The 20,599-nt window shown below is 64.9% G+C and overlaps 2 protein-coding genes and 1 long non-coding RNA gene across 15 annotated transcripts in view; 2 read left to right on the plus strand and 1 right to left on the minus strand.

The window, feature by feature from the left end:
- MCRIP2 (MAPK regulated corepressor interacting protein 2) lies at positions 1-6,658 on the plus strand. The gene is given in 6 exon segments (XM_002825924.6): positions 1-246; positions 330-459; positions 5,604-5,731; positions 5,970-6,071; positions 6,304-6,333; positions 6,336-6,658. Coding segments are annotated over 6 exon segments (585 nt in total). The 5' UTR covers positions 1-194; the 3' UTR covers positions 6,479-6,658.
- On the minus strand, positions 6,531-7,574 carry LOC134760363 (uncharacterized). Its single transcript, XR_010137702.1, has 2 exons — positions 7,141-7,574; positions 6,531-6,914 (listed from the first exon to the last, which is right to left on the minus strand). It is a non-coding gene; the product is annotated as an uncharacterized LOC134760363 (long non-coding RNA).
- WDR90 (WD repeat domain 90) overlaps positions 7,468-20,599 on the plus strand; it is an 18,373-nt gene continuing 5,241 nt past the window's right edge. For 3 of the 13 annotated variants that reach the window (XM_024234020.2, XM_063717144.1, XM_063717150.1), the window contains exons 1-32: positions 7,468-8,022; positions 8,143-8,319; positions 8,406-8,514; positions 8,690-8,860; positions 9,147-9,255; positions 9,352-9,419; positions 9,798-9,901; positions 9,980-10,192; positions 10,620-10,688; positions 11,489-11,599; positions 11,673-11,818; positions 11,894-11,951; positions 13,176-13,294; positions 13,453-13,614; positions 13,711-13,841; positions 13,911-14,027; positions 14,440-14,675; positions 14,870-15,009; positions 15,207-15,337; positions 15,882-16,012; positions 16,301-16,462; positions 16,640-16,768; positions 17,011-17,126; positions 17,201-17,241; positions 17,360-17,491; positions 18,107-18,213; positions 18,665-18,767; positions 19,100-19,221; positions 19,421-19,580; positions 19,675-19,865; positions 19,969-20,137; positions 20,298-20,409. In XM_024234020.2, coding sequence (XP_024089788.2) covers positions 7,483-8,022; positions 8,143-8,319; positions 8,406-8,514; positions 8,690-8,860; positions 9,147-9,255; positions 9,352-9,419; positions 9,798-9,901; positions 9,980-10,192; positions 10,620-10,688; positions 11,489-11,599; positions 11,673-11,818; positions 11,894-11,951; positions 13,176-13,294; positions 13,453-13,614; positions 13,711-13,841; positions 13,911-14,027; positions 14,440-14,675; positions 14,870-15,009; positions 15,207-15,337; positions 15,882-16,012; positions 16,301-16,462; positions 16,640-16,768; positions 17,011-17,126; positions 17,201-17,241; positions 17,360-17,491; positions 18,107-18,213; positions 18,665-18,767; positions 19,100-19,221; positions 19,421-19,580; positions 19,675-19,865; positions 19,969-20,137; positions 20,298-20,409 — 4,586 coding nt within the window. In that variant the 5' untranslated portion in view covers positions 7,468-7,482. Of the gene's footprint in view, positions 8,023-8,142; positions 8,320-8,405; positions 8,551-8,689; positions 8,861-9,146; positions 9,256-9,351; positions 9,420-9,797; positions 9,902-9,979; positions 10,193-10,308; positions 10,372-10,619; positions 10,689-11,488; positions 11,600-11,672; positions 11,819-11,893; positions 11,952-13,175; positions 13,295-13,452; positions 13,615-13,710; positions 13,842-13,910; positions 14,028-14,439; positions 14,676-14,869; positions 15,010-15,206; positions 15,338-15,881; positions 16,013-16,300; positions 16,463-16,624; positions 16,769-17,010; positions 17,127-17,200; positions 17,242-17,359; positions 17,492-18,106; positions 18,214-18,664; positions 18,768-19,099; positions 19,222-19,420; positions 19,581-19,674; positions 19,866-19,968; positions 20,138-20,297; positions 20,410-20,599 lie in introns of all 13 variants that reach the window. The other 10 variants (XM_063717154.1, XM_063717152.1, XM_063717148.1 and 7 more) reach the window with 8 other exon arrangements.

Here is a 20,599-nt window from a genome sequence, read left to right on the forward strand (position 1 = left end):
AGTTTCCCAAAGGGCCCAAGCACCGTCTGCGCCGCGTGTCCGGGGTTAGCCAGAGCCCGTGCGGGCCCTTTAAGGGCCGGGGGCGTGTAGCGGGCCCGCCCCCTCCCCGCAGCGCCCGCCGTCCGTTAAGTGCGAGCCCGGGCGCAGGGGCCGGATCTGGCCCGGGGCCGGCGGCGGTGTGGGAGCGGCGCGTCATGTACACCATCACCAAGGGGCCCAGCAAGCTGGTCGCGCAGCGCCGCACAGGTGCGCACAGGCCGGGGAACGGGGACCGGGGACGGGGACGGGGCGGGGCGCGGCGGCGGCTGACCGCCCTCCGGTGCCCGCAGGTCCCACGCAGCAGCAGGTGGAGGGCCGGCTCGGCGAGCTCCTGAAATGCCGGCAGCCCGCGCCGCCGACCTCGCAGCCCCCGCGGGCGCAGCCCTTCGCGCAGCCGCCGGGACCCTGGCCCCTGTCGAGGTGAGACGCGCGCGGCCCCGGCCCGGCCCGGCCCGGCTTCCCCTCCCCCGCCGGCCGCCCTAGAGCGGAGGGTGACCTTGGGGAAATGTGAGCGAGGTCCGGCCACGTGCTGCAGGCGGGGCGGGCGCTCCGGGCGCGGGGGGTGCGCGGGTCCTGCCCACTACGCGCCCGCGGGCCTGCGCCTCGCACTTCCGCCTCACCTGGCCGGGCCGGGGCCCCCAGCGGGGAGAGAGCCGGCCAGTTCCTGGGTCGCAGGGGCCTCCAGCGGCCGAGGTCGGCGCTTCGGGCGACGTTGGGCTCCTCCTGGCACCCTGACGTGCAGCAGGCCCAGGCCACGGTTCGCGGAGAGCGTCGGGCGCTAGTTCTCAAGGTCTCCCGGCTCTGCCCTTGCAGAGCTCAGTGGGGGAGACGTGCGTGCGCTTCCCTCGGGCAGGGCCGCTGCCCTCCTCTGCCCTTCACCCCAGACACCCTGGGGCAGTGGGGCCTCCTCTCCTCCGGTTGCTTCTGCTTTTCCTAACCCAGTGCCCTCCCGAGACCACAGGAGACTCAGTCTGGCCACTGTGGCCTCCCCGTGACCATGACCCAGAGTTTGGACAGCCCTGCAGGGCTGGACGTTTGGCTTTGGCTCAGTTCCTCCACCGTTCCCTTCATTTATCCTGTGCATCTCCCAGGCCTGTGGATTTTGCTGTGGCCCCAAGCCGGCCCGAAGGCTCTTGGAGAGGTGGTAGGGTCATGGCCTGAGGCGGTGCTGGGGAGGAGAGCTCGGGCCAGGAGTTCAGGGCAGCTACAGGTGGGGGGGTGCCGAGCCACCCTCAGCCTGCTCCCTGCCTACCTCTCAGACAGGTGTGGAGGCCTGTGGGGACAGGTGTGGAGGCTCCAGCGGGGCGGGGGCTTTCTGGGGCTCCATCCCAGTGAGGTAAGTGCCCTCGACCAGAGGCGCCTTCTGGCGGGAGGTGAGTGGGCCCCGAGGTGCTTCCAGCATCCCAGCTCTGCTGGGACGCTCCGCGGACATCACCCTTGGTCCTTGTGGCTGCTCTACCTCCCAGGGGAGGAAACCGAGGCACACCTGTAGCCACCACCTGGTCCCCAGGCAGGGAGCATGAGGCTGGAGTGGCCCAGGGTGATGCCGTCTCTCTTAACCGGGGGAAACCACCTTCCTTCTCTCTCCAAGACCCCACTGCTAGGGAGGGCAGGGGCAAGGCTGTGGCACAGTTGGGGGAGTTAGGGAAGAAGATGGAAATGCTTCCCAGAGTTCTCCATGGGACCCCAAGGGTCCCAGTGGGCAACACCAGGCCTACTGGCTGTTGTCTGTTTTTTTGTTTTTTTTTTGGGAGATGGAGTCTCGCTCTGTCGCCCAGGCTGGAGTGCAGTGGCGCGATCTCAGCTCACTGCAACCTCTGCCTCCCGGGTCCTGCGTCAGCCTCTTCAGTAGCTGGGACTACAGGCGCATGCCACCATGCCTGGCTAATTTTGTATTTTTGTATTTCACCACGTTGGCCGGATGGGCTCGATCTCCTGACTTCATGATCCACCCGCCTCAGCTCCCGAAAGTGCTGGGATTACAGGTGTGAGCCACCGCGCCCGGCCTGTTCTCTTAAAGTCCCCATGTGAGGTCCTCTGTCAGCCAGTGGGACCTGTGGGAGTTGAGTGGGCTTCACCCTATGTGCAGCGGGGCTGGAGGAGCCCTGGGCAGGGCAGGATGTGTGCTGCCCTCTCCTCCCTGGGGTCACCCACCTTCCCACCCCCAGGCCCCAGCGCTGGGAGCTTCTGGCAGCAGTGGGATCTCTGCATGAAGCCCCCATCCTGCTCCTGCACCTTCTTGGGGCAACCACCTTCCCTCTGTTTCTTTTTTTTTGAAATGGAGTTTTGCTCTGTTGCCCAGGCTGGAGTGCGATGGCAGGATCTCGGCTCACCGCAACCTCCGCCTCCCAGGTTCAAGCGATTCTCCTGCCTCAGCCTCCCTAGTAGCTGGGATTACAGGCGTGCACTGCCACACCTAGCTAATCTTGTGTTTTTAGTAGAGTCAGTGTTTCTCCATGTTGGTCAGGCTGGTCTCCAACTCCCTACCTCCAGTGATGTGTCCACCTCGGCCTCCCAAAGTGCTGGGATTACAGGTGTGAACCACCGTGCTTGGCCAACCACCTTCCCTCTGAACCACCCCACCCCACGCTGCCAAGCACCTCCCTGTCTTTTACTTCATTTAATTTTTTTCTTTTTGAGACAAAGTCTTGCTCTGTCACCCAGGCCGGGGTGCAGTGGTGCAATCATGGCTCACTGCAGCCTTAACCTCCCAGGTTCAAGCGATCCTCCCACCTCTCGACTTCCTGAGTAGCTGGGACGACAGGCGAGCACTACACCTGGCTCATCTTTAAATTTTATGTAGACGGGTTTCACTATGTGGCCCAGGCTAGTATTCAATTTTTGGGCTCCAGCAATCCTCCTGCCTTGGCCTGTGGAAGCGTTGGGGTTATAGGCGTGGGCCACCGCACCTGGCCCTGCCCTGCCTTTTCTTCTCCTTGGTGCTTTTCGCTACTCCTCATCTCTCACTGACTGGGCACGGGAGGGAGGTGTCGGGGTCCCTGCGCATCTCCTGGTGCACCCGGAGGGTCAAGGCTTGTCACCCATGACGTGTGCTGGCTCTGGTTCCTGCCAGGCACGGGTCTGGGCACTACCCACGACGGTGACAGACCAGATACACCTTGGTTTTTTTTACTTTTTTTTTTTTGAGACAAAGTCTCGCTTTGTAGCCCAGGCTGGAGTGCAGTGGTGTGATCTCAGCTCACTACAAGCCTCACCTTCCGGGTTCAGGCCATTCTGCTGCCTCAGCCTCCCGAGCAGCTGGGACTACAGGTGCCTTCCACCACACCCGGCTAATTTTTTTGTATTTATAGTAGAGACGGGGTTTCACCGTGTTAGCCAGGATGGTCTCGATCTCCTGACCTCGTGATCTGTCCGCCTCGGACTCCCAAAGTGCTGGGATTACAGGCGTTAGTCACCGCGCCCAGCCACCTTTGTTTGTTTTTGACAGAGTCTCGCTCTGTCGCCAGGCTGGAGTGCAGTGGCGTGATCTCGGTTCACTGCAACTTCTACCTCCCAGGTTCGAGTCTCCCGCCCCAGCCTCCTGAGTAGCTGGTATTACAGGTGCCCGCCACCATGCCCAGCTAATTTTTAGTATTTTTAGTAGACCACGTATGCTAGGGTGGTCTTGAACTCCTGACCTCAGGCGATCCACCCGCCTCGGCCTCCCAAAGTGCTGGGATTACAGGCACGAGCCACCACGCCCAGCCCAGATACACCTTTGACAAGTTCTTCCTTCTGGTGGGAGACAGATGGGGGAAGCAATAAGATAAACTGAGGCGATATAAGTAATAAGATAAAATGGGGTCATGTGGTCACCCGACCCCAGGGCAGATGGAGGGCGTGGGGACTGCCACAGGAAGGGACAATGGAATGAACCCCACAGGGCGAGAAGGGGCAGCCTGCAAGAGATGGGGGGTCTGAGGCCCAGTGAGGGCAGGCTGGGGGGCTGGCTTGGGAGCTGTACTGGGTCAGGGCCATGGACTCTGTTGTTGGATTTGCTATGATATCCTGGTGCTGCCCCCACTCAGCATGTAATATGCTCAGGTGGATTCTCTCCCAAGCCCAGCTTCATGGGCTGAAAAAGGGGTGGGCTGTGGAGGGGAGAGGAGAGGCTGCGCTCCACAGCCTTCACCTCCCTGGGCTGAAGTTTGCCCGGAGCAGTGTCCCTGGAAGTGGGAGAGGTTGGCGGTGATCCACAGGTGCTCGCCAGGCCGGTGCCCTTTCCCCCAGAGAGCAGCGGCCTTACGTAACCAGAACCCCTAGGGCGGTGCCTGCCTCCTGGGGCCCATCTCTGCCCGAGAGCCGCCACCTCCACCCTGCGATTCACAGCCCCTGGCAATGTTCTTGTCTTCTTAGACATTGATAATCCAACCTCCGAGCTTTCTTGGAGTTTTTGGCTTTCTGAGGTGGGAGTGGGTTGCAGGCGAGGGGGCTTTCCAAGTGGACAAACTTTATTCCCTCTGGTCTGTGCATAAACTCAGGCAGTGGGCAGGCCTGGGAGGTGCCCCTGCCCCTGTCCCATCTCCACCTGCACGTTTTAAGATCCTCTGTGGCCACCAGACCCTGCCAGCCCTGGGGCCGGCAGGACCCTGCGCCCCTCAAGACGCTCCTCTTTGTTTTAGTGCCCCTCTCAGCTGAGGAGAAACCGAGAGCGGCGCTGGGGCACCTGAGCCCAGGAAGGCAACAGGCCGGCCGGGACCGCGAGTGCCTGGCGGAGCAGGCGCAGCCCAGGACTCCCGGCTCCCACCTCCGGCTGTAGGTGCGGCCCCATTCCCTCCACGGTCCTGTCCCGGGCTTTGTGTGCTCAGGGCTCGGCCAGCTGGGGCCGCTCATCCCTGTCCTGGGCCCGGCTGGCCGGGACGGGCCCAGGGGCCCGCTAGACGTTGCGTGCAGCACTGTGGGAGCCATCTCATTTGGCATTGCCCCTTGTCTCGGGCTGGTGGGGAGTGGGTGAGGGTTATAGTCACTCTCCCGACTCAGGGACTGCCCATCCCAGCACCCAGTCCTCATCCCATGGGACGTGGGGGCAGCCAGGGAGAGGGCAAAGGCCCCCCGGTTCCCGTCCAGGTCCATCCGTCCACGGAGGGAAACATCGTGGAGATGGAGGCGCTTCTGTGGGGCAAGAATGTGGCCTAGAACTACACCCAGAGTGGGGGGTTGGGGCAGAGACACACGGTCATGGACTGGGTCGTGGCTCAGGTCAGAATCTGGGCTGCTGATGGGATGCAGGTGGCAGCATGGGCACCTGCAAGACCCTCGGAGGGGTACTGAGTGGGGCCCGACCAGAGGTCTGGGACACTAAGACTGAGGCCCCCACCCTACAGTCACTCACTTCCCTCAGGGCACAGGGCTGCAGGTATGAGCTGAGCTGCTGATGGCTTGGGGCCTGCAAGAGAGGCCTGGGCCACCGGCTGCTGTGGGTGGCTGCTCTCTCTGGTTCAGAAAGTGCCTAGGCTGGCCGGGTCTGGGGAAAGTGGGCTGGCCCGGGGCTGCTCCTGAGTTCTGCCAGGCAGCACCACGCCTGGGATGGGCACCAACCATGTCCGTCTCCTCCCTTCCCGCAGTCCAGGGCCAAGGCTTGTGTTCAATCGTGTGAATGGCCGGCGGGCCCCCTCCACGTCCCCATCCCTCGAGGGGACCCAGGAGACCTACACACTGGCCCACGAGGAGAATGTCCGCTTTGTGTCCGAAGGTAGCGAGCGGGGCCAGAGGGTGCGGCATAGGCTGCTGGGTCGCAAAAACATGGACCCGGGATGGCCCCACTTCAAGCTGACCCCCAGCTGCTGCAGGGTTGTGCTTTTCCTTGGCACTCTGCCCTTGTGTCCTGTGACCAGCCCTGTGTGGGGCTGGAGTCCAGGGTGACCATCAGGCCCTGGGTGGGCGATGGGGTGCCTGGGACCTGGCTCAGCCCGACTACCCTCCTCCCACAGCCTGGCAGCAGGTGCAGCAGCAGCTGGATGGTGGCCCAGCCGGTGAGGGCGGGCCAAGGCCTGTGCAGTACGTGGAGAGGATCCCCAATCCCCGGCTGCAGAGTGAGCCCCCCAACCCTGTCCCTCGAGGAGAGACCCCCCAGCCCCTCTGATCCTGACCCAGGCCCTGCCAGATTCCCACCCCAGGGGATGAGGGAGGGGACTCTTGTGCAGAAACCCCTTCCCAGGGCCTGCCGCACTCAGAGTCCGGGTGAGCGGCTTGTGGTTAGCTCCAGGGGAGAGATGCTGGCCGGCCTGGGAGGCAGCATCACTGCCCAGCCTTCTCTGCCCACAGACTTCGTGCCCATTGACCTAGACGAGTGGTGGGCGCAGCAGTTCCTGGCGAGAATCACCAGCTGTTCCTAGTGGCTGCTGGGAGGGGGCGCTGCTACACGGCCGACCTGACGCCAGGAGAGAAGCATGGCGCCCTGCCCACCCACTGCATCTGGCTGGGTGCCGGCCACACCTGAAGTGCCAGCATTTGGACTTTTGCACCTGTTTTTCCCTTGGCCCGGCTGTCCCAACCAAGCTGCCATGGCCAGGGGCCGAGCCCGTCTGACCTCAGCCCTGCTCACTGTGCCCAGGGACCAGCGACCAGCCCCTGGGGCTAGCAGGGAGGAGCTCCAGGCTAATAAAGTCGAGAAACTGTCTTTGGAGTGTCTTTGACTTGGGAGGGTGTAGGGGGGTTCTCATGTCCAGTTCCAGTCCACAGCCTGGGACACCAGGCCCAGCACAAACTCCCCTTGTAGCCCTGTCCCCTCAGGCCCTTAGCTTCTCACCCAGCTGCCCTGTGACAGGTAGGAGGGACGTTGGCAAGCTCACCTTGTTTGGAAGTCTGTGGACCCCACTTTGCTCCTCCTTCCTCTCTCGTTGGCGTTGACTGGGACCACAGCCGAGACTCAAGGCCTAAAGACATTGAATGGCCCTGGAGTGCAGTCCTGACCACCAACCCCCACCACCAGCATTGGGGCTGTGTCTCATAACGCCAGGTGCCATTCTGAATCCGCCAGGCCCGGCCGCAGGACACTGGGCGAAGGAATACGTGGGGAACCTGCCAGGACGAACGCGGGAACCAGGCCCTCCGCGGGCGCCCTCACTACCTTCCCTGATAGACAGGCATGACCCAGCCCACCTGAGTCAGGACCCAGGGTACCCAGGTGTGGACCAGGGGCCTCTGGACGGCGGGAGAGCGGCAGGGTGAGGCCCGGCTGTCCGTGGCATGGCCAGGCCTCAGCGCGACCTCGCCTCGCTGCTTGCATGCGGCGGGAGCCCCGGCCGGTCGAGGCGCTGACAGGTGGGCGCGGGGGAGGGTCCGCAACCCGCGCGGGCTTCGAAGCCGGTCGAGCTAACACGGGGCTGCCTCGGGAGGCCCGCGGGGCAAAGGGCAGCGGGATTAGCGGCTGGAGCAACCCTGGAGGCCGCTGACGTGAGCGGGAAACTGCCAAGGGGGAGGTCACGTGGCCAGGGCGCCGCCATGACGGCGGAAGTGATGGCGGAAGTGGCACTGTTGCCAGGCAGCCGTTGCCTGGCGTCGCGGGGCGTGCTCTGCGCTGGGCGCGCGGAGGCCAAGGCGGGAAGCTCGAGCGGCGGCGCCATGGCCCGAGGTAGCGCGCGGCGGGCGGGGGTCCCGGGTTCCGGGGTCCAGGGTCGGCGGCCGGAGCGCTCAGGGCCCCGCCTAGGCCCTGAGGCCAGAGCCCCCGCTCAGGCAGGGTCCCGTCTGCCGGGCTCCCACCCTCGGGCTTCCGGAGCTTGGCTTCCCTCGGGCGCCCGTGCTCGTCCCGCCAGCCTGGCTGGCGTGGGCGTCGCCGGGGAAGGCGTGGAGAGCCCCGGCTCCTGCCTGCTCCCCGAAGCCCGGCCCAGCCCCGCAGTGGCCCCGGCTCGCGTGGCCGAGTCCCCTGACGCCCGGCGCCCGCTCCCCGCAGCGTGGCAGCACCCGTTCCTCAACGTCTTCAGACACTTCCGGGTGGACGAGTGGAAGCGCTCCGCCAAGCAGGGGGACGTGGCCGTGGTCACGGTAGGCGGCCGGGGGCTCGCCCGGAGCCCGCACCCCTGCCCTGCCCCGCCCCCGAGGGCCCCCTCGCCCCCGCTGCACTTCTCCTGGGGCTGTCGGTGATGCGAGCTCCCGCTTCTCCAGGACAAGACCCTGAAGGGCGCCGTGTATCGCATTCGGGGCTCAGTCTCTGCCGCCAACTACATCCAGCTCCCTGGGAGCAGCACCCAGTCCCTGGGGCTGACGGGACGATACCTGTACGTGCTTTTTCGGCCCCTGCCCGGCAAGCACTTCGTCATCCACTTGGATGTGTCCACCAAGGTATGGAGCCCGCGCCTGGGGGCTGCGTGGGAGCCCCGGCACCCCTGCGGCCCCTGTCTCCTCACGGCCCTGCTCCTTCCCCACAGGACAACCAAGTCATCCGTGTGTCTTTCTCCAACCTCTTCAAGGAGTTTAAGTCTACGGCCACGTGGCTCCAGTTTCCCTTGGTCCTGGAGACCAGGACATCTCAGAGAGGTGACACCAAGATGGGGTGTGGATGGTCCAGGACAGGTGACTGGAGGGAGCTGGTGCAGGCCCAGTGAGGCTCCTCTGTGGCCTGGAGGACAATCTGGCGGGGGCACAAGCTCACAGTTCTGGGAGTCGGGGGCTGTCAGGAGGGTAGGCACTGACCTGAGTGTCCATCCTGCAGATCTGGTGGGTTTGGCCCCCTCCAGAGCCCGCTGGACCTGCCTGCAGCTCGACCTGCAGGACATTCTTCTGGTCTACCTGAACCGGTGCTACGGCCATCTCAAGAGCATCAGGCTGTGCGCCAGCCTGCTGGTCAGGAACCTGTACACCAGCGACCTGTGCTTTGAGCCTGGTGAGGGCTGCACCTGCGCTCCCCACTCCATATCTCACACATGCTCTCAGCCCTGGAGAGACCCGAGTCCAGGGTTCTTGGGAAAGTACAGTGCTCAAGCTGTGCTGTCTCTGAGCTCTGGCCAGAACCCCATCCCGGAGGCAGCTCTGGGGTCAGAACCCATCCCAGAGGCAGCCCTGGGGTGGGGCGGTGGCTGGGCTGCTGGCATGGCAGTGCCTTGGCGGGTGCCCGGTGCTCAGGTGGCCAAACAGCCTCCCTTGACCTGGAACAACCCTGCTCCTTGTAGCCATCTCTGGGGCCCAGTGGGCAAAGCTGCCCGTGACTCCTATGCCTCGGGAAATGGCATTCCCTGTGCCCAAGGGAGAGAGCTGGCATGACCGCTACGTCCACGTCCGGTGAGTGGTTCTGCTTCTTTCGAGGGAGGCCTCGGTGGTGGGAGGGTGGGTGGCCCTTGGGCCTCCAGACACTTGACTCTCCCTCTGCTTGCCAAGGTTTCCAAGTGACAGCTTGAAAGTGCCTTCCAAGCTGATAGAGAAGAGCTGTTCCCCTCCTGAGGCAGGTGGGTCTGGGGGGTCAGCGGGGACCCAGATTAAGGCCTGTAGGGTGTGTGGGGCTCGGTAGGAGAGGGCAGGGTTGGGAAAGGACCCAGTGGTGTGCTGGCTACAGCTGGTGCAGGGATCCAGGAAAGCCCGTAGGTTGTCTGAGCTCCCAGAACCACGAGGGTGAGAAGTCTGTGTAAGGGGTACCTGGGGGCCTCAAGCTTTCTAGCTGGAAGAGGAGAGTTTCAGGGCCTAGGGTGGAAGTGGGGATACCGGCTGTGGGTCCTGCAGAGCTGGTGAGGCTGGGCCACTTGCTGCTGCCCCTCCCCAGGCCTCACCCTCACCAGGCGTCTGCACAGCTGGCCCCTGGGTCACTGGGGTTCTTTGCTCTGTTGTAGTCCTCCTGGGGCCGGGGCCACAGCCTCTCCCTTGCCCGGTGGCCTCCAGCAAACCTGTGCGGTTCAGTGTGTCTCCAGTGGTCCAGACGCCCAGCCCCACAGCCGTGAGTACCCCTTCGCCCTATGAGATGGGGTTGGGGCGTGATGGCCCAGGGTGCTGATGGGCACTTGTCCCCCAACAGTCTGGCCGGGCCCCCTTGGCACCCAGGCCCTTCCTGGAGGTCAGCCTGTCCCAAGAGCGCTCAGACGCCTCCAACGTGGATGGCCCCGGTTTCCATAGCCTTGAGCCCTGGGCCCACGTGGAGGCCTCTGACGTCCACACGGCTGCTGCCGGCACCCATGTGTTGACTCACGAGTCGGCTGAGGTGCCTGTGGTCCGCACCGGCTCCTGCGAGGTGAGTGCCCATCCCACAGCAGGCGGGGCCCGGTGAGGTGTGGGCTGGGGCAGTTGGTAGCCCGCCATGAGAGGCATTTAGAACAGATGTGCCTCCGACGGTCTCCTCTTGTTCAGCCTCCTGGCGAGGAGCAGAGCTGGCGAGAGGCGGCTTTGGGGAAGAATCTCTGTCCACAAAGAGTAAGGAAGGGCTTCTGCTCACCCCCAATGCCCCAGCCCCAGGTGGTCTGTGGGGGACCCTCGAAGGTCTGGCAGTGCAGCTGGAGTCCCAGCTTCCACCCTACCACAGCCAGCAGGAGCCACCCAGGACCAGGGCAGTCTTCTTGAGAGGCAGGACCCAGCTAGGGGTTGGCGGGGCTTGGGGTTGGTCGGACATTCTGGGGGCCTGGCTGAGCCTCCCAGGACCTTGATGTGAATGGCTGTTTCAGGGCTTCCTCCCAGACCCGGTCCTGAGGCTCAAGGGCGTCATCGGCTTTGGGGGCCACAGCACCAGACAGGTGAGACTTCTGTGGCTGTATCCAGAGCAGCTCTCATTGGCCGGCTCGAGCGCTGAGTACAGAACGGGGAGAGAGGAGAGACCTATGTCTTGTGGTGGCTGTGTGGGCTCCCGAGCCCCCTTGGCACAGCAGTCCCATCCCCCTGCAGACTGCTGCTTCCTGCATGCTCAGGCTCCTGCCCCGCCCACAGCTGCTGTCACCTCCTGGTGCCCGGGGGCTCTCAGGGTCACGGGCATCTCTTACTCACTGGCTGGGCTAAGTGCTCCCCCCGAAGACCCAGAGCTGTCACATCTTTAGAGCTCTCATGATCCAGACCAGCAGTGTGGGGCCAGGCTGTGGGCACAACCTGTAGGTCCCTGATGGGTGACGTGGGCCTTCTAGGAGAGGACCCCCATGGCAGAGGAGGTGGCCTTTCCCTCTGCCCCAGTGGCCTTGGGCCCTTGTCAGGCCCTGCTGGGTGCCTGCTCTGAGTGTTTGGGGGCCCTTTGGCCTTTCGTTACCCCTACCCCGGAGTTTCTTGCACTGGAGGCGGGGCTTAGACAGGCATCTGTGCATGTGTGTTCACGTGTCTGCTTGAGTGTTCCAGCTGTTCTTTTGACGCATGCAGTCTGTGACTTGTGTATGTAGTGTGTGCAGGGTGTGTGTTCTCTCTTGCCCCTGGGTGGCTGTGTGCCCAGGTGTGTGTGCCAGGCCTGCCACCCCCTCTCCCTGGGCTGGAGTGGGAGGTGAGGCTGACCTCCCGGCAGCCAGGAGGGCCCTGGCGTAGCACCAGTCCTCAGCCCCCCGCCCCCTTGTGCCAGGCCCTGTGGACCCCGGACGGGGCAGCTGTCGTGTACCCCTGCCATGCGGTCATTGTCGTCCTGCTTGTGGACACAGGGGAGCAGCGCTTCTTCCTCGGCCACACAGACAAGGTGGGTGCTGCCCGGGCCCGGGGCGGCTCACACCTGCAGCCCCTGCACCCTCCCTCACCCTTCTGCCTCCTAGGTCTCCGCCCTGGCGCTGGATGGCAGCAGCTCACTATTGGCCTCGGCCCAGGCAAGGGCCCCCAGTGTGATGCGGCTCTGGGACTTCCAGACCGGGCAGTGCCTGTGCCTGTTCCGGAGCCCGGTGCACGTCGTCTGCTCTCTCAGGTGAGCACAGGTGTGCCCCATGCAGGGGGTGGGGGTCAGCCCAGGCGACACTGACAACCTCCTCCCTGTTCACAGCTTCTCTGACAGCGGGGCCCTTCTCTGCGGGGTTGGCAAGGACCACCACGGGAGGACGGTAACAGGGCCCTGGCCGGGGGTTGGGGTGGGGCCGTCCTGATGCAGGCAGACAGCTGGAAGGGTCTTGGTTTTCTGAGACTCCACCTTCATGTGATGCTGGGTCCCTGCTCTGTGTCCTCCCTGTCGTGGGGCTCTGTGCACTCCAGTGTGCATGCCGCCCCCGTGCCCTGCATAGAAACCACCACCAGCAGCTCACATTTCATGTCTTGGCTTTTCGGCCATCGGAGTCGGTTTAAGTCAGCATTTACACACCTCGCCTCGTTCTCTCTGCTGGTGATGCGGTTGAGAGATTTTCACATGGCAGAGCCCCTGCAGCTGACCCACGCTTGGGCGTCAATGGCACCTCTACACAGCCGAAGCACCCGGCGTCTTGGTGGGGGCACCTTTTTAAACATTTTTTTTTTTTTTGAGGGAGGGCCTTGTTCTGTCACCTAGGCTGGAATGCAGTGGTGCAATCATAGCTCACTGCAGCCTCGACCCTCTCCCTGACCTCCCTGCCAGCTGGACTCAAGCCATCCTCCTGCCTCGGCTTCCCAGATCGCTGGGCCACAGGCGTGTGCCACCGCACCTGGCTTTTTTTTTTTTTTTTTTTTTGAGACAGCATCTCGCTCTGTCACCCAGGATGGAGGGCAGTGGCGCGATCTTGGCTCACTGCAAGCTCCGCCTCCCGGGTTCACACCATTCTCCTGCCTCAGCCTCCCCAGTAGCTGGGACTACAGGCGCCTGCTAACATGCCTGGCTAATTTTTTTTTTTTTCTATTTTTAGTAGAGATAGGGTTTCACCGTGTTAGCCAAGATGGTCTCACGTTTTGTTTTTTTAACTTTTTGTAGAGATAGGGTTTCATTACATTCCTCAGGCTGGTCTCAAACTCCAGGGCTCAAGCAGTCCTCCCACCTCAGCCTCCCAAAGTGCTGGGATCACAGGCGTGAGCCACTGTGCCCAGCCACGAGCTGCTTTTTATCCACCTTCTGGGCTTGTGGGTGGGTTTGTACTTCTCTGCGAATGGGTTGCAGCGCTCCGCATCACGGGTTTCTGTAGAAGTCCCGAAGCTTCAGGATGAGAAGATGGAGGGGCTTGTTTCCTTCCACATTCCGCGGCCGCACACTCAGGCTGGTCTCCGCGTGAGAAAAGCCAGCTCCGGGTGGGGCTCAGCTGGGCCTTGCAGAATCAAGGCGGCACTGACTGGCCCTGCCACGCAGGCTCAGCCTGGGCTTGTTGCAGATGGTGGTGGCCTGGGGCACTGGCCAGGTGGGCCTCGGTGGCGAGGTGGTCGTTCTGGCAAAGGCGCACACTGACTTTGACGTCCAGGCCTTCCGGGTCACCTTTTTTGATGAAACCAGGTGATGCAGCCGCCCATCCACGATGTTGGGAGAGGGTCTGGGCCTGGAGTGGGGGCTGAGGCCTGAGCACCTCCCCCGGCTTGGTTGTGTGTCGCTGCGTCTCCTGGCGGGTCAGGGCACTGCGGGCTGCGGCGGTGCTCAGTCCTCATTCCTTGCAGGATGGCGTCGTGTGGGCAGGGCAGCGTGCGGCTCTGGCGGCTGCGTGGCGGGGCGCTGCGTTCCTGCCCTGTGGACTTAGGGGAGCACCACACACTGCAGTTCACCGACCTCGCCTTCAAGCAGGCCCAGGACGGCTGCCTGGAGCCATTGGCTGCCATGCTGTGAGTCCCTGCCCTTCCCCACGGCCTGCCCCAGCATGGGGGCCCTGGTGCCTGGTACCCTGAGGGCCTCACCTTCCCTGCTGCCTCCTCGGGCAGCTTCGTGTGCAGCCGCAGCGGCCACATCTTGGAGATTGACTGTCAGCGCATGGTCGTGCGGCATGCCCGCCGCCTGCTCCCCACACGGACTCCGGGCGGCCCCCACCCGCAGAAGCAGACCTTCAGCTCAGGTAAGAGGGCGCCCGCCACGTGGCGAGGGTGGCAGGGACACCGAGGCACTGACGCCTCCCCGCCCCCAGGCCCCGGCATTGCCATCAGCAGCCTCAGCATCTCCCCGGCCATGTGTGCTGTGGGCTCTGAGGACGGCTTCCTGCGGCTCTGGCCCCTGGACTTCTCCTCGGTGCTCCTGGAGGCAGGTGATGCTGTGGGCACGCTCTCCCAACTCTGGGAGAGCCTCGCCTGGATGCTGGGGCGGGGAAGGCCCAGTACCCGGGACTTTGCTGTCAGCCGCCCTGTCTCCTGGCTGCACAGGGAGCCACGGGGCCAAGTGGCGTATCCTGAGCCCTGGGGTGGCTGATGCCAGGGCGGCCCGCAGGGCAGCCTCACGGAAGGGCCCGGTGGGATGTGGGTAGTGTGCGAAGCCCCTCAGCCTGGGTCCCGCCTAGCTTAGGAGTGGTGGCCTCGAGGGAGCTGCATCTTGCAGCCATGTGGAGTCTGGGACTTTGAGCAGCAGGAAGTGCATTTGCTGGGGTCTCGGGGACCCGAAGCCTGAGCATGCGGCTCACCCCGGGGTGGCCCTGGAGGCCCCTGACCCCACCCCACCCACAGAGCACGAGGGCCCCGTCAGCTCAGTCTGTGTCAGCCCCGATGGCCTCCGTGTGCTGTCTGCCACCTCCTCGGGCCACCTGGGCTTCCTGGACACGCTGTCCCGGGTGTACCACATGCTGGCTCGCTCCCACACCGCCCCGGTGCTGGCCCTCGCCATGGAGCAGAGGCGGGGACAGCTAGCCACCGTGTCCCAGGACCGCACCGTCCGCATCTGGGACCTGGCCACCCTGCAGCAGGTGGGGTTTGGCAGGGGCAGCACAGCAGGGAGGGCCGGGAGGTCCTGAAGCTGGGGTTTGTCAGTGGGGGTGAGGGGGGCCTATAGGGACCTGGACTTTCCAGCCTGTGTCGGCCCCGTGGGTTTGGGCCGCCTGGAGAGCCCCTAGGCCCTTGAGATCCCTGCCCTCCCCTCAGCATGGCCCCTGTCCCACAGCTATACGACTTCACATCATCAGAGGAGGCCCCGTGCGCTGTCACCTTCCACCCCACAAGGCCAACCTTTTTCTGCGGCTTTAGTAGTGGGGCCGTGCGCTCCTTCAGCTTGGAGGCCGCTGAGGTCCCGGTGGAACACACGTAAGTGCCCAGCTGGCCACCAGGGGGTCATGTGCAGGATGGCCAGCGCTGGCTGGAGCCCCACCCTTTGCTGCCCCACGGGGACTTCTGTGGCCAGGCTGGTTGGCTGGAGGTCGAGGGACCCCATGGTTCTTAGGGCTTCGTGCCCTACCTGGGCTTCGGGGCTAGGGCCAGCGGGGTCCCTGTGTGTGCTGCAGGTGCCACCGAGGAGCCATCACCGGCCTGACCGCCACCCCTGACGGCCGCCTGCTCTTCAGCTCCTGCTCTGAGGGCTCCCTGGCCCAGTACAGCTGTGCGGACCCCCACTGGCATGTCCTCCGAGTGGCAGGTTGGGCCCCCCGCAGCCACTCCGGGGGACTCCTCAGGGCGGGGGAGGCCTGGGTCTGGTGCAGGCCAACACCTGGACACACATGCCGGTTTCCTGGTCCACTGGCTGGGTCCTATGGGGGGGCGTGGCCGCCTCAGTAACCTTGTCAAGGCCCTGAGGAGACTGTGGTTTAGCGTTCGCCGGCCCCCAAGGCCAGAGATCAGCTCAGGTCTGTGCCCAGGAGGCGGCAGGTAGCCCAAGCTCCAGGTCAGCAGCTGGAGTCAGACCCAGGCATGGATACCTGCCCTGTCCTGCGGCCACCATAACTTGGGCCCCCTGAGTGGTCACTTGTGACTACTGCTGGCCCACGGGGACTCCCAGCTCCCCTGGCAGCGCCTGGTGCCCACTGGCACCTTGGCGTTCCTCTGCTGGTGTGATGCGTCTGTGCTCCTGGGCTGGTGTTTCCCGAAAGTGGGGGCGGGGGCGGCGGCCTCCTCAGGCCCTGGCCATGTGCACCCCGGCACTCCCTCCCCACCTAGCTGACCCCTGCCCCGTGTGACCACAGCGGACATGGTATGCCCGGATGCCCCCGCGAGCCCCAGCGCTCTGGCAGTCAGCAGGGATGGCCACTTGCTGGCCTTCGTGGGACCCTCCAGGTGCACAGTGACAGTCACGGACTCGGCCTCCCTTGATGAGGTGAGTCCGCAGCCTTCCTGGGTCCAGGGAGACTGGGTCATGAGAGTGTGGCTGCAGGGGGAGGAGGGAGGTCACGGCCACTCGGGAGCAGGACCTGGGCCCTGTCCTGCCTCCTGTCGCAGAGTACGCATCAGCCATGTGGGGCCCAGGTGCGGCCAGGTTCCTGTACAGGGCAGTGCTGCCTGAGTGCCGAGTGAGTGTCCCGGGACCTCCCTCCCGAGCCTGACCCTGGGTGGCGCTGGCTCCGCCCAGGGGCCCTGACTGTCGGCCACTTACCGCTACCCCCAGCTGCTGCGAGTTGACATCGGCACTCTGGACCTGGCCAGCAGCCGCCTGGACTCAGCCATGGCTGTGTGCTTTGGCCCTGCAGCTCTGGGCCACCTGCTGGTGTCCACCTCGTCCAACAGAGTCGTGGTGCTGGATGCTGTGTCGGGCCGCATCATCCGGGAGGTGAGCCTCAGGGCTGCGGCCCGCCGACCTGGCCCTCATGCTGTCCAGGCCTGGTCTCTGTGCCTGCAGCCCCTCCAGCTGGGCGGGGGGCCATCGCCACACCCACAATGAAGGGAGGTCCCAGACTGCTGGGCACACTCCTGAGACACGGCATTTTCCAAGAGCACTGTGTTCCAGCTGCCCGGTGTCCACCCTGAGCCCTGTCCCTCCTTGACGCTCAGTGAGGACGCCCGCTTCCTGCTGATTGCCGCCGGCCGGACCATCAAGGTGTGGGACTACACGACACAGGCCAGCCCAGGCCCCCAGGTGTGTGCGTGGGGAGGCAGGTGGCTTTGGCGGTCAGGAGCCTCCTCAGGTGACCTTGGAGACCCCTGCAGGCATGGGTGGGGGCAGGGAGAGCAGAAGGTGAGGGGTGAGAGTGACCCCCCAAGGACCCTCTGTGCCTCCAGGGCCTCACACTGTGTGGGGCTCACTGCCTCCGGGGACTGGGCACACGGCAGCATCCATGCCCTGCCTCGGGGTCCTGCATGTGACACCGCTACCCCTAGGTGTACATCGGCCACTCGGAACCCGTGCAGGCTGTGGCTTTCTCTCCTGACCAGCAGCAGGTCCTCAGCGCAGGGGACGCCGTCTTCCTCTGGGATGTCCTGGCCACTACTGAGAGGCAAGTGCCTACTCTCAGCTTTGTCTGCCTAGGCCCCCCAGGCCCTCCTGAAACCCTCTCTCCTCCCTCTCCAGCAACCAAAACTTCCCTGTGGCCCCCCAAGCCTGTGAGGCAGGTGAGTGGCTGTGCTCAGCTGGGGGACAGGCGCTGCGCTGACTCTGGGGCCGGTCCTGTGTCTGCCCAGTGGCCCTTCCTCTTCCTTCCCAAACATCACAGGGCTCCTTCTTCCCCAGGCTCGGGCATAGGACCACTGGAGGACGCATCGTCCAGGGCCAGCGAGCTCCCCCAGCAGCAGGTCCCCAAGCCATCTCAGGCATCTCTACCACGGCTGGGCATCTGTGCCAGGCCTCCCGAAGGTGGCGATGGTGAGCAGCAGGGGTCCTGAAGGAGTGGGGGGATTCGGGGGTCTGAGAGGGCACAGGCCCAGTGGCAGCAGGTACTCACGCACGTCCAGCTCGGGTGCAGGTGCCATCACTGCTTATCAGGTGGAACACAGTGGGGTCGGGGTGTGGGCAGCTTTTCCTCTCCTCGGCCCCAGGCACCTTTTCCACGTTGGATGAGGAAGGACCCTGTGAGGAGAGCTGTGACCCCGAGGGGCTTGGGCAGGCCTCAGGCCCACCTGTGCTCACGGAGGAGGCGGCTGGCAGGGCTGGAGACGGGGCCTGGGCTGTGGCAGTGGGCTCCTGGGGACTTGCCCTGCCTCCCCGTCCACCCGGCCAACCCCGTGAGCAGTGGAGGGCAGGGCAGGGACGCCGGTGCCGGTGCAGGGGCCTGGGGGCGGTTGGTGAGTCCCCCGTGGGACGAGGCAAGGCCACCTGCAGTGGGACACAGCTTGCCTGTGTCTGTGGCTCCGGCCTCTGCCCGGCCGTGCAGTTCTCACTGTGTGGTAGACCAGGGGCTTGGGAGGCTGCGCGTAGTGTGGGGTCTCTGAAGAGCTGCAGGGCAGTGTGATGCCACAAGCTCTGCCTCCTCCCTGCCAGGTGTCAGGGACACCAGGAATTCGGGGGCCCCACGCACCACCTGCCTGGCTTCCTACAAGGCCTTCACGCCTGCCAGGGTCAGCTGCAGCCCCCACTCTGCCAAGGTGGTGAGTGGTTTCTGGGAGCCCTCTTTATCCCCAGCAAGCACAGAGGCCCCCCACAGGGCTCCCCAGCACCTCCTCAGGGTTGTTTTTGGTCTCCAAAGGTGATGGATCTGGCCCTTGGGTGCCTGTCTCCTGGAGGCACCTTCATCCCACACCCCCACCCCTGCCCTCCGCTGGCCTCCAGACGGGACCCTGTGGTGGCCTCCTGCTGACCTGCCTTCCCCTCTCACCCAGCAGCTACCCTTGATGAGAGCCCCACGGGCCTGTGCCCCTCCTGGCCCTAGCACACAGAGTGCCCACAGCTCCCACACCTCCCACCCCAGCTTCCCCGTCTGCCCCTGGGTGTCCTCTGCAGCTGGCCTGGGTGTGCCCCAAAACAGCCTCCCATGTGCAGGCTTTGGGGCACAGCTGGCCATGCTGGGCCCCAGCAGCATCCGGGTCTCCTTCCTCGCAGGGCACTTGCCTGCCTCCCGCCAGCGGTGGGTGGCTGCGTCTGAAGGCTGTCGTTGGCTACAGTGGGAATGGGCGGGCCAACATGGTCTGGAGGCCGGACACAGGTGGGGGCCGAGAGCCTACCCCCACCCCCAGCCAAGATGCGGCCGCGCGTGGTCCAGCTCTTTCCACCCCAAGGCCAGGCCCTGGTGGCAAATGAGCGCCAGTCATCAGTGTGGGGCTCTGTTCTCCCGGTAGCGCCTCCTGGCGCTCCAGCCGAGATCCTGTGAAGCACTTTGGCTGCTTGCTGGACGATGGGGAGGGCGCACCTGGGACGATGCTAACCCCTTGGCCCCGCCCCCGGCTCGGCTCCTCCCCAGGCCCCGCCCCCGGCTCGGCCCCGCCCCCGGCCCCGCCCTCCCTGCGCGGCCTCAGGCCCCGCCCTCTCTACGCACAGGCTTCTTTGCCTACACCTGCGGCCGCCTGGTGGTGGTGGAGGACCTGCACTCTGGCGCCCAGCAGCACTGGTCCGGCCACTCTGCGGAGGTCTCCACGCTGGCCCTCAGCCACAGTGCCCAGGTGCCCACCTGCATCGCCCTCCTCCTCACCCAGGGCCACTGTGCCCGGCAGAACCCAGCTCCCGGACCAGTGCGGGCTCTCACCACCAAGCACGGAGCAGATGGCCACCCCAGCCTCCACTCCAGCCAGAGCTGGCAGAGCTGAGGTGCGGCCAGCCGGCCACGGCCTCCCAACTCACGCCTGCCCTCTTGCCTGCCAGGTCCTGGCCTCTGCCTCAGGCTGCAGCAGCACGACCGCCCATTGTCAGATCCGCGTCTGGGATGTGTCTGGCGGCCTCTGCCAGCATCTTATTTCCCACCATAGCACCACCGTGCTGGCCCTGGCCTTCTCTCCAGATGACAGGCTTCTTGTCACATTGGGTCAGTGGGAGGAAGGGCGGAGGCCAGGGGCTTCCCTAGACCCCGGGGGGGCTGCACCTGTGCACCTGATGTGGCTGTTCTGTGTCCTTTCCAGGGGACCACGATGGCCGCACCCTCGCCCTGTGGGGCACGACCACCTATGACCTCGTTTCCTCCACCCGCCTCCCGGAGCCGGTGCATGGCGTGGCCTTCAACCCCTGGGACGCCGGCGAGCTCACCTGTGTGGGCCAGGGCACTGTCACCTTCCGGCTCCTGCAGCAGCGTGGGGCAGACATCAGCCTTCAGGTGCCCCCCGTTTGGTGTTTGGGCCCAGGGGTCATTTTGTGGGGTGGAATCTGCCTGGGCCCCAGGACCCTGCTGACCCATGGCCACTCTCATACTCTGCCAGGTGCGTCGAGAGCCGGTCCCAGAGGCAGTGGGGGCTGGAGAGCTGACCTCGCTCTGTTATGGGGCACCCCCCCTGCTCTATTGTGGCACCAGCTCTGGCCAGGTCTGTGTCTGGGACACGCGTGCCGGCCGCTGCTTCCTGTCCTGGGAGGCAGATGACGGTGGCATTGGTGAGTGCCCCGCAGAAGCCCTGTGGCCCTCAGGACCCCTACCTGGGATCCTCAGAGCTGGGGCAGAGGCCTCATTTCCAGCCCTGGCGTCCGGGCAGCCCTGTGACCCAGGGCCTCTGGGAAGGCAGCTGTGGCCCCTTATGGCTCCTCCTGCCCCTAGGACTGTTGCTGTTCTCAGGCTCTCGATTGGTCAGCGGCAGCAGCGTGGGACGGCTGCGCCTGTGGGCCGTGGGGGCTGTGTCGGAGCTGAGGTGCAAGGGCTCAGGCGCCAGGTGAGCCATTCACCCCACGTGTTTGGCTGCAGGTGGCTGTTGGTGTCCCTGACTGGGGCTTGTGGCCAGTGCCCCCCGCAAAGGCCGCCCTGCAGACCGGCCGCTTGCTAGCCCCTCCAAGGGACAGGCTTGGGTGTGGCCTGGGCCTCACTGGCTGCTGTCGAGTACAGGCACGGGCCCAGAAGCCCCA

The sequence above is a fragment of the Pongo abelii genome, chromosome 18, assembly GCF_028885655.2.
Source record: "Pongo abelii isolate AG06213 chromosome 18, NHGRI_mPonAbe1-v2.0_pri, whole genome shotgun sequence".
NCBI classification, from domain to species: domain Eukaryota; kingdom Metazoa; phylum Chordata; class Mammalia; order Primates; family Hominidae; genus Pongo; species Pongo abelii.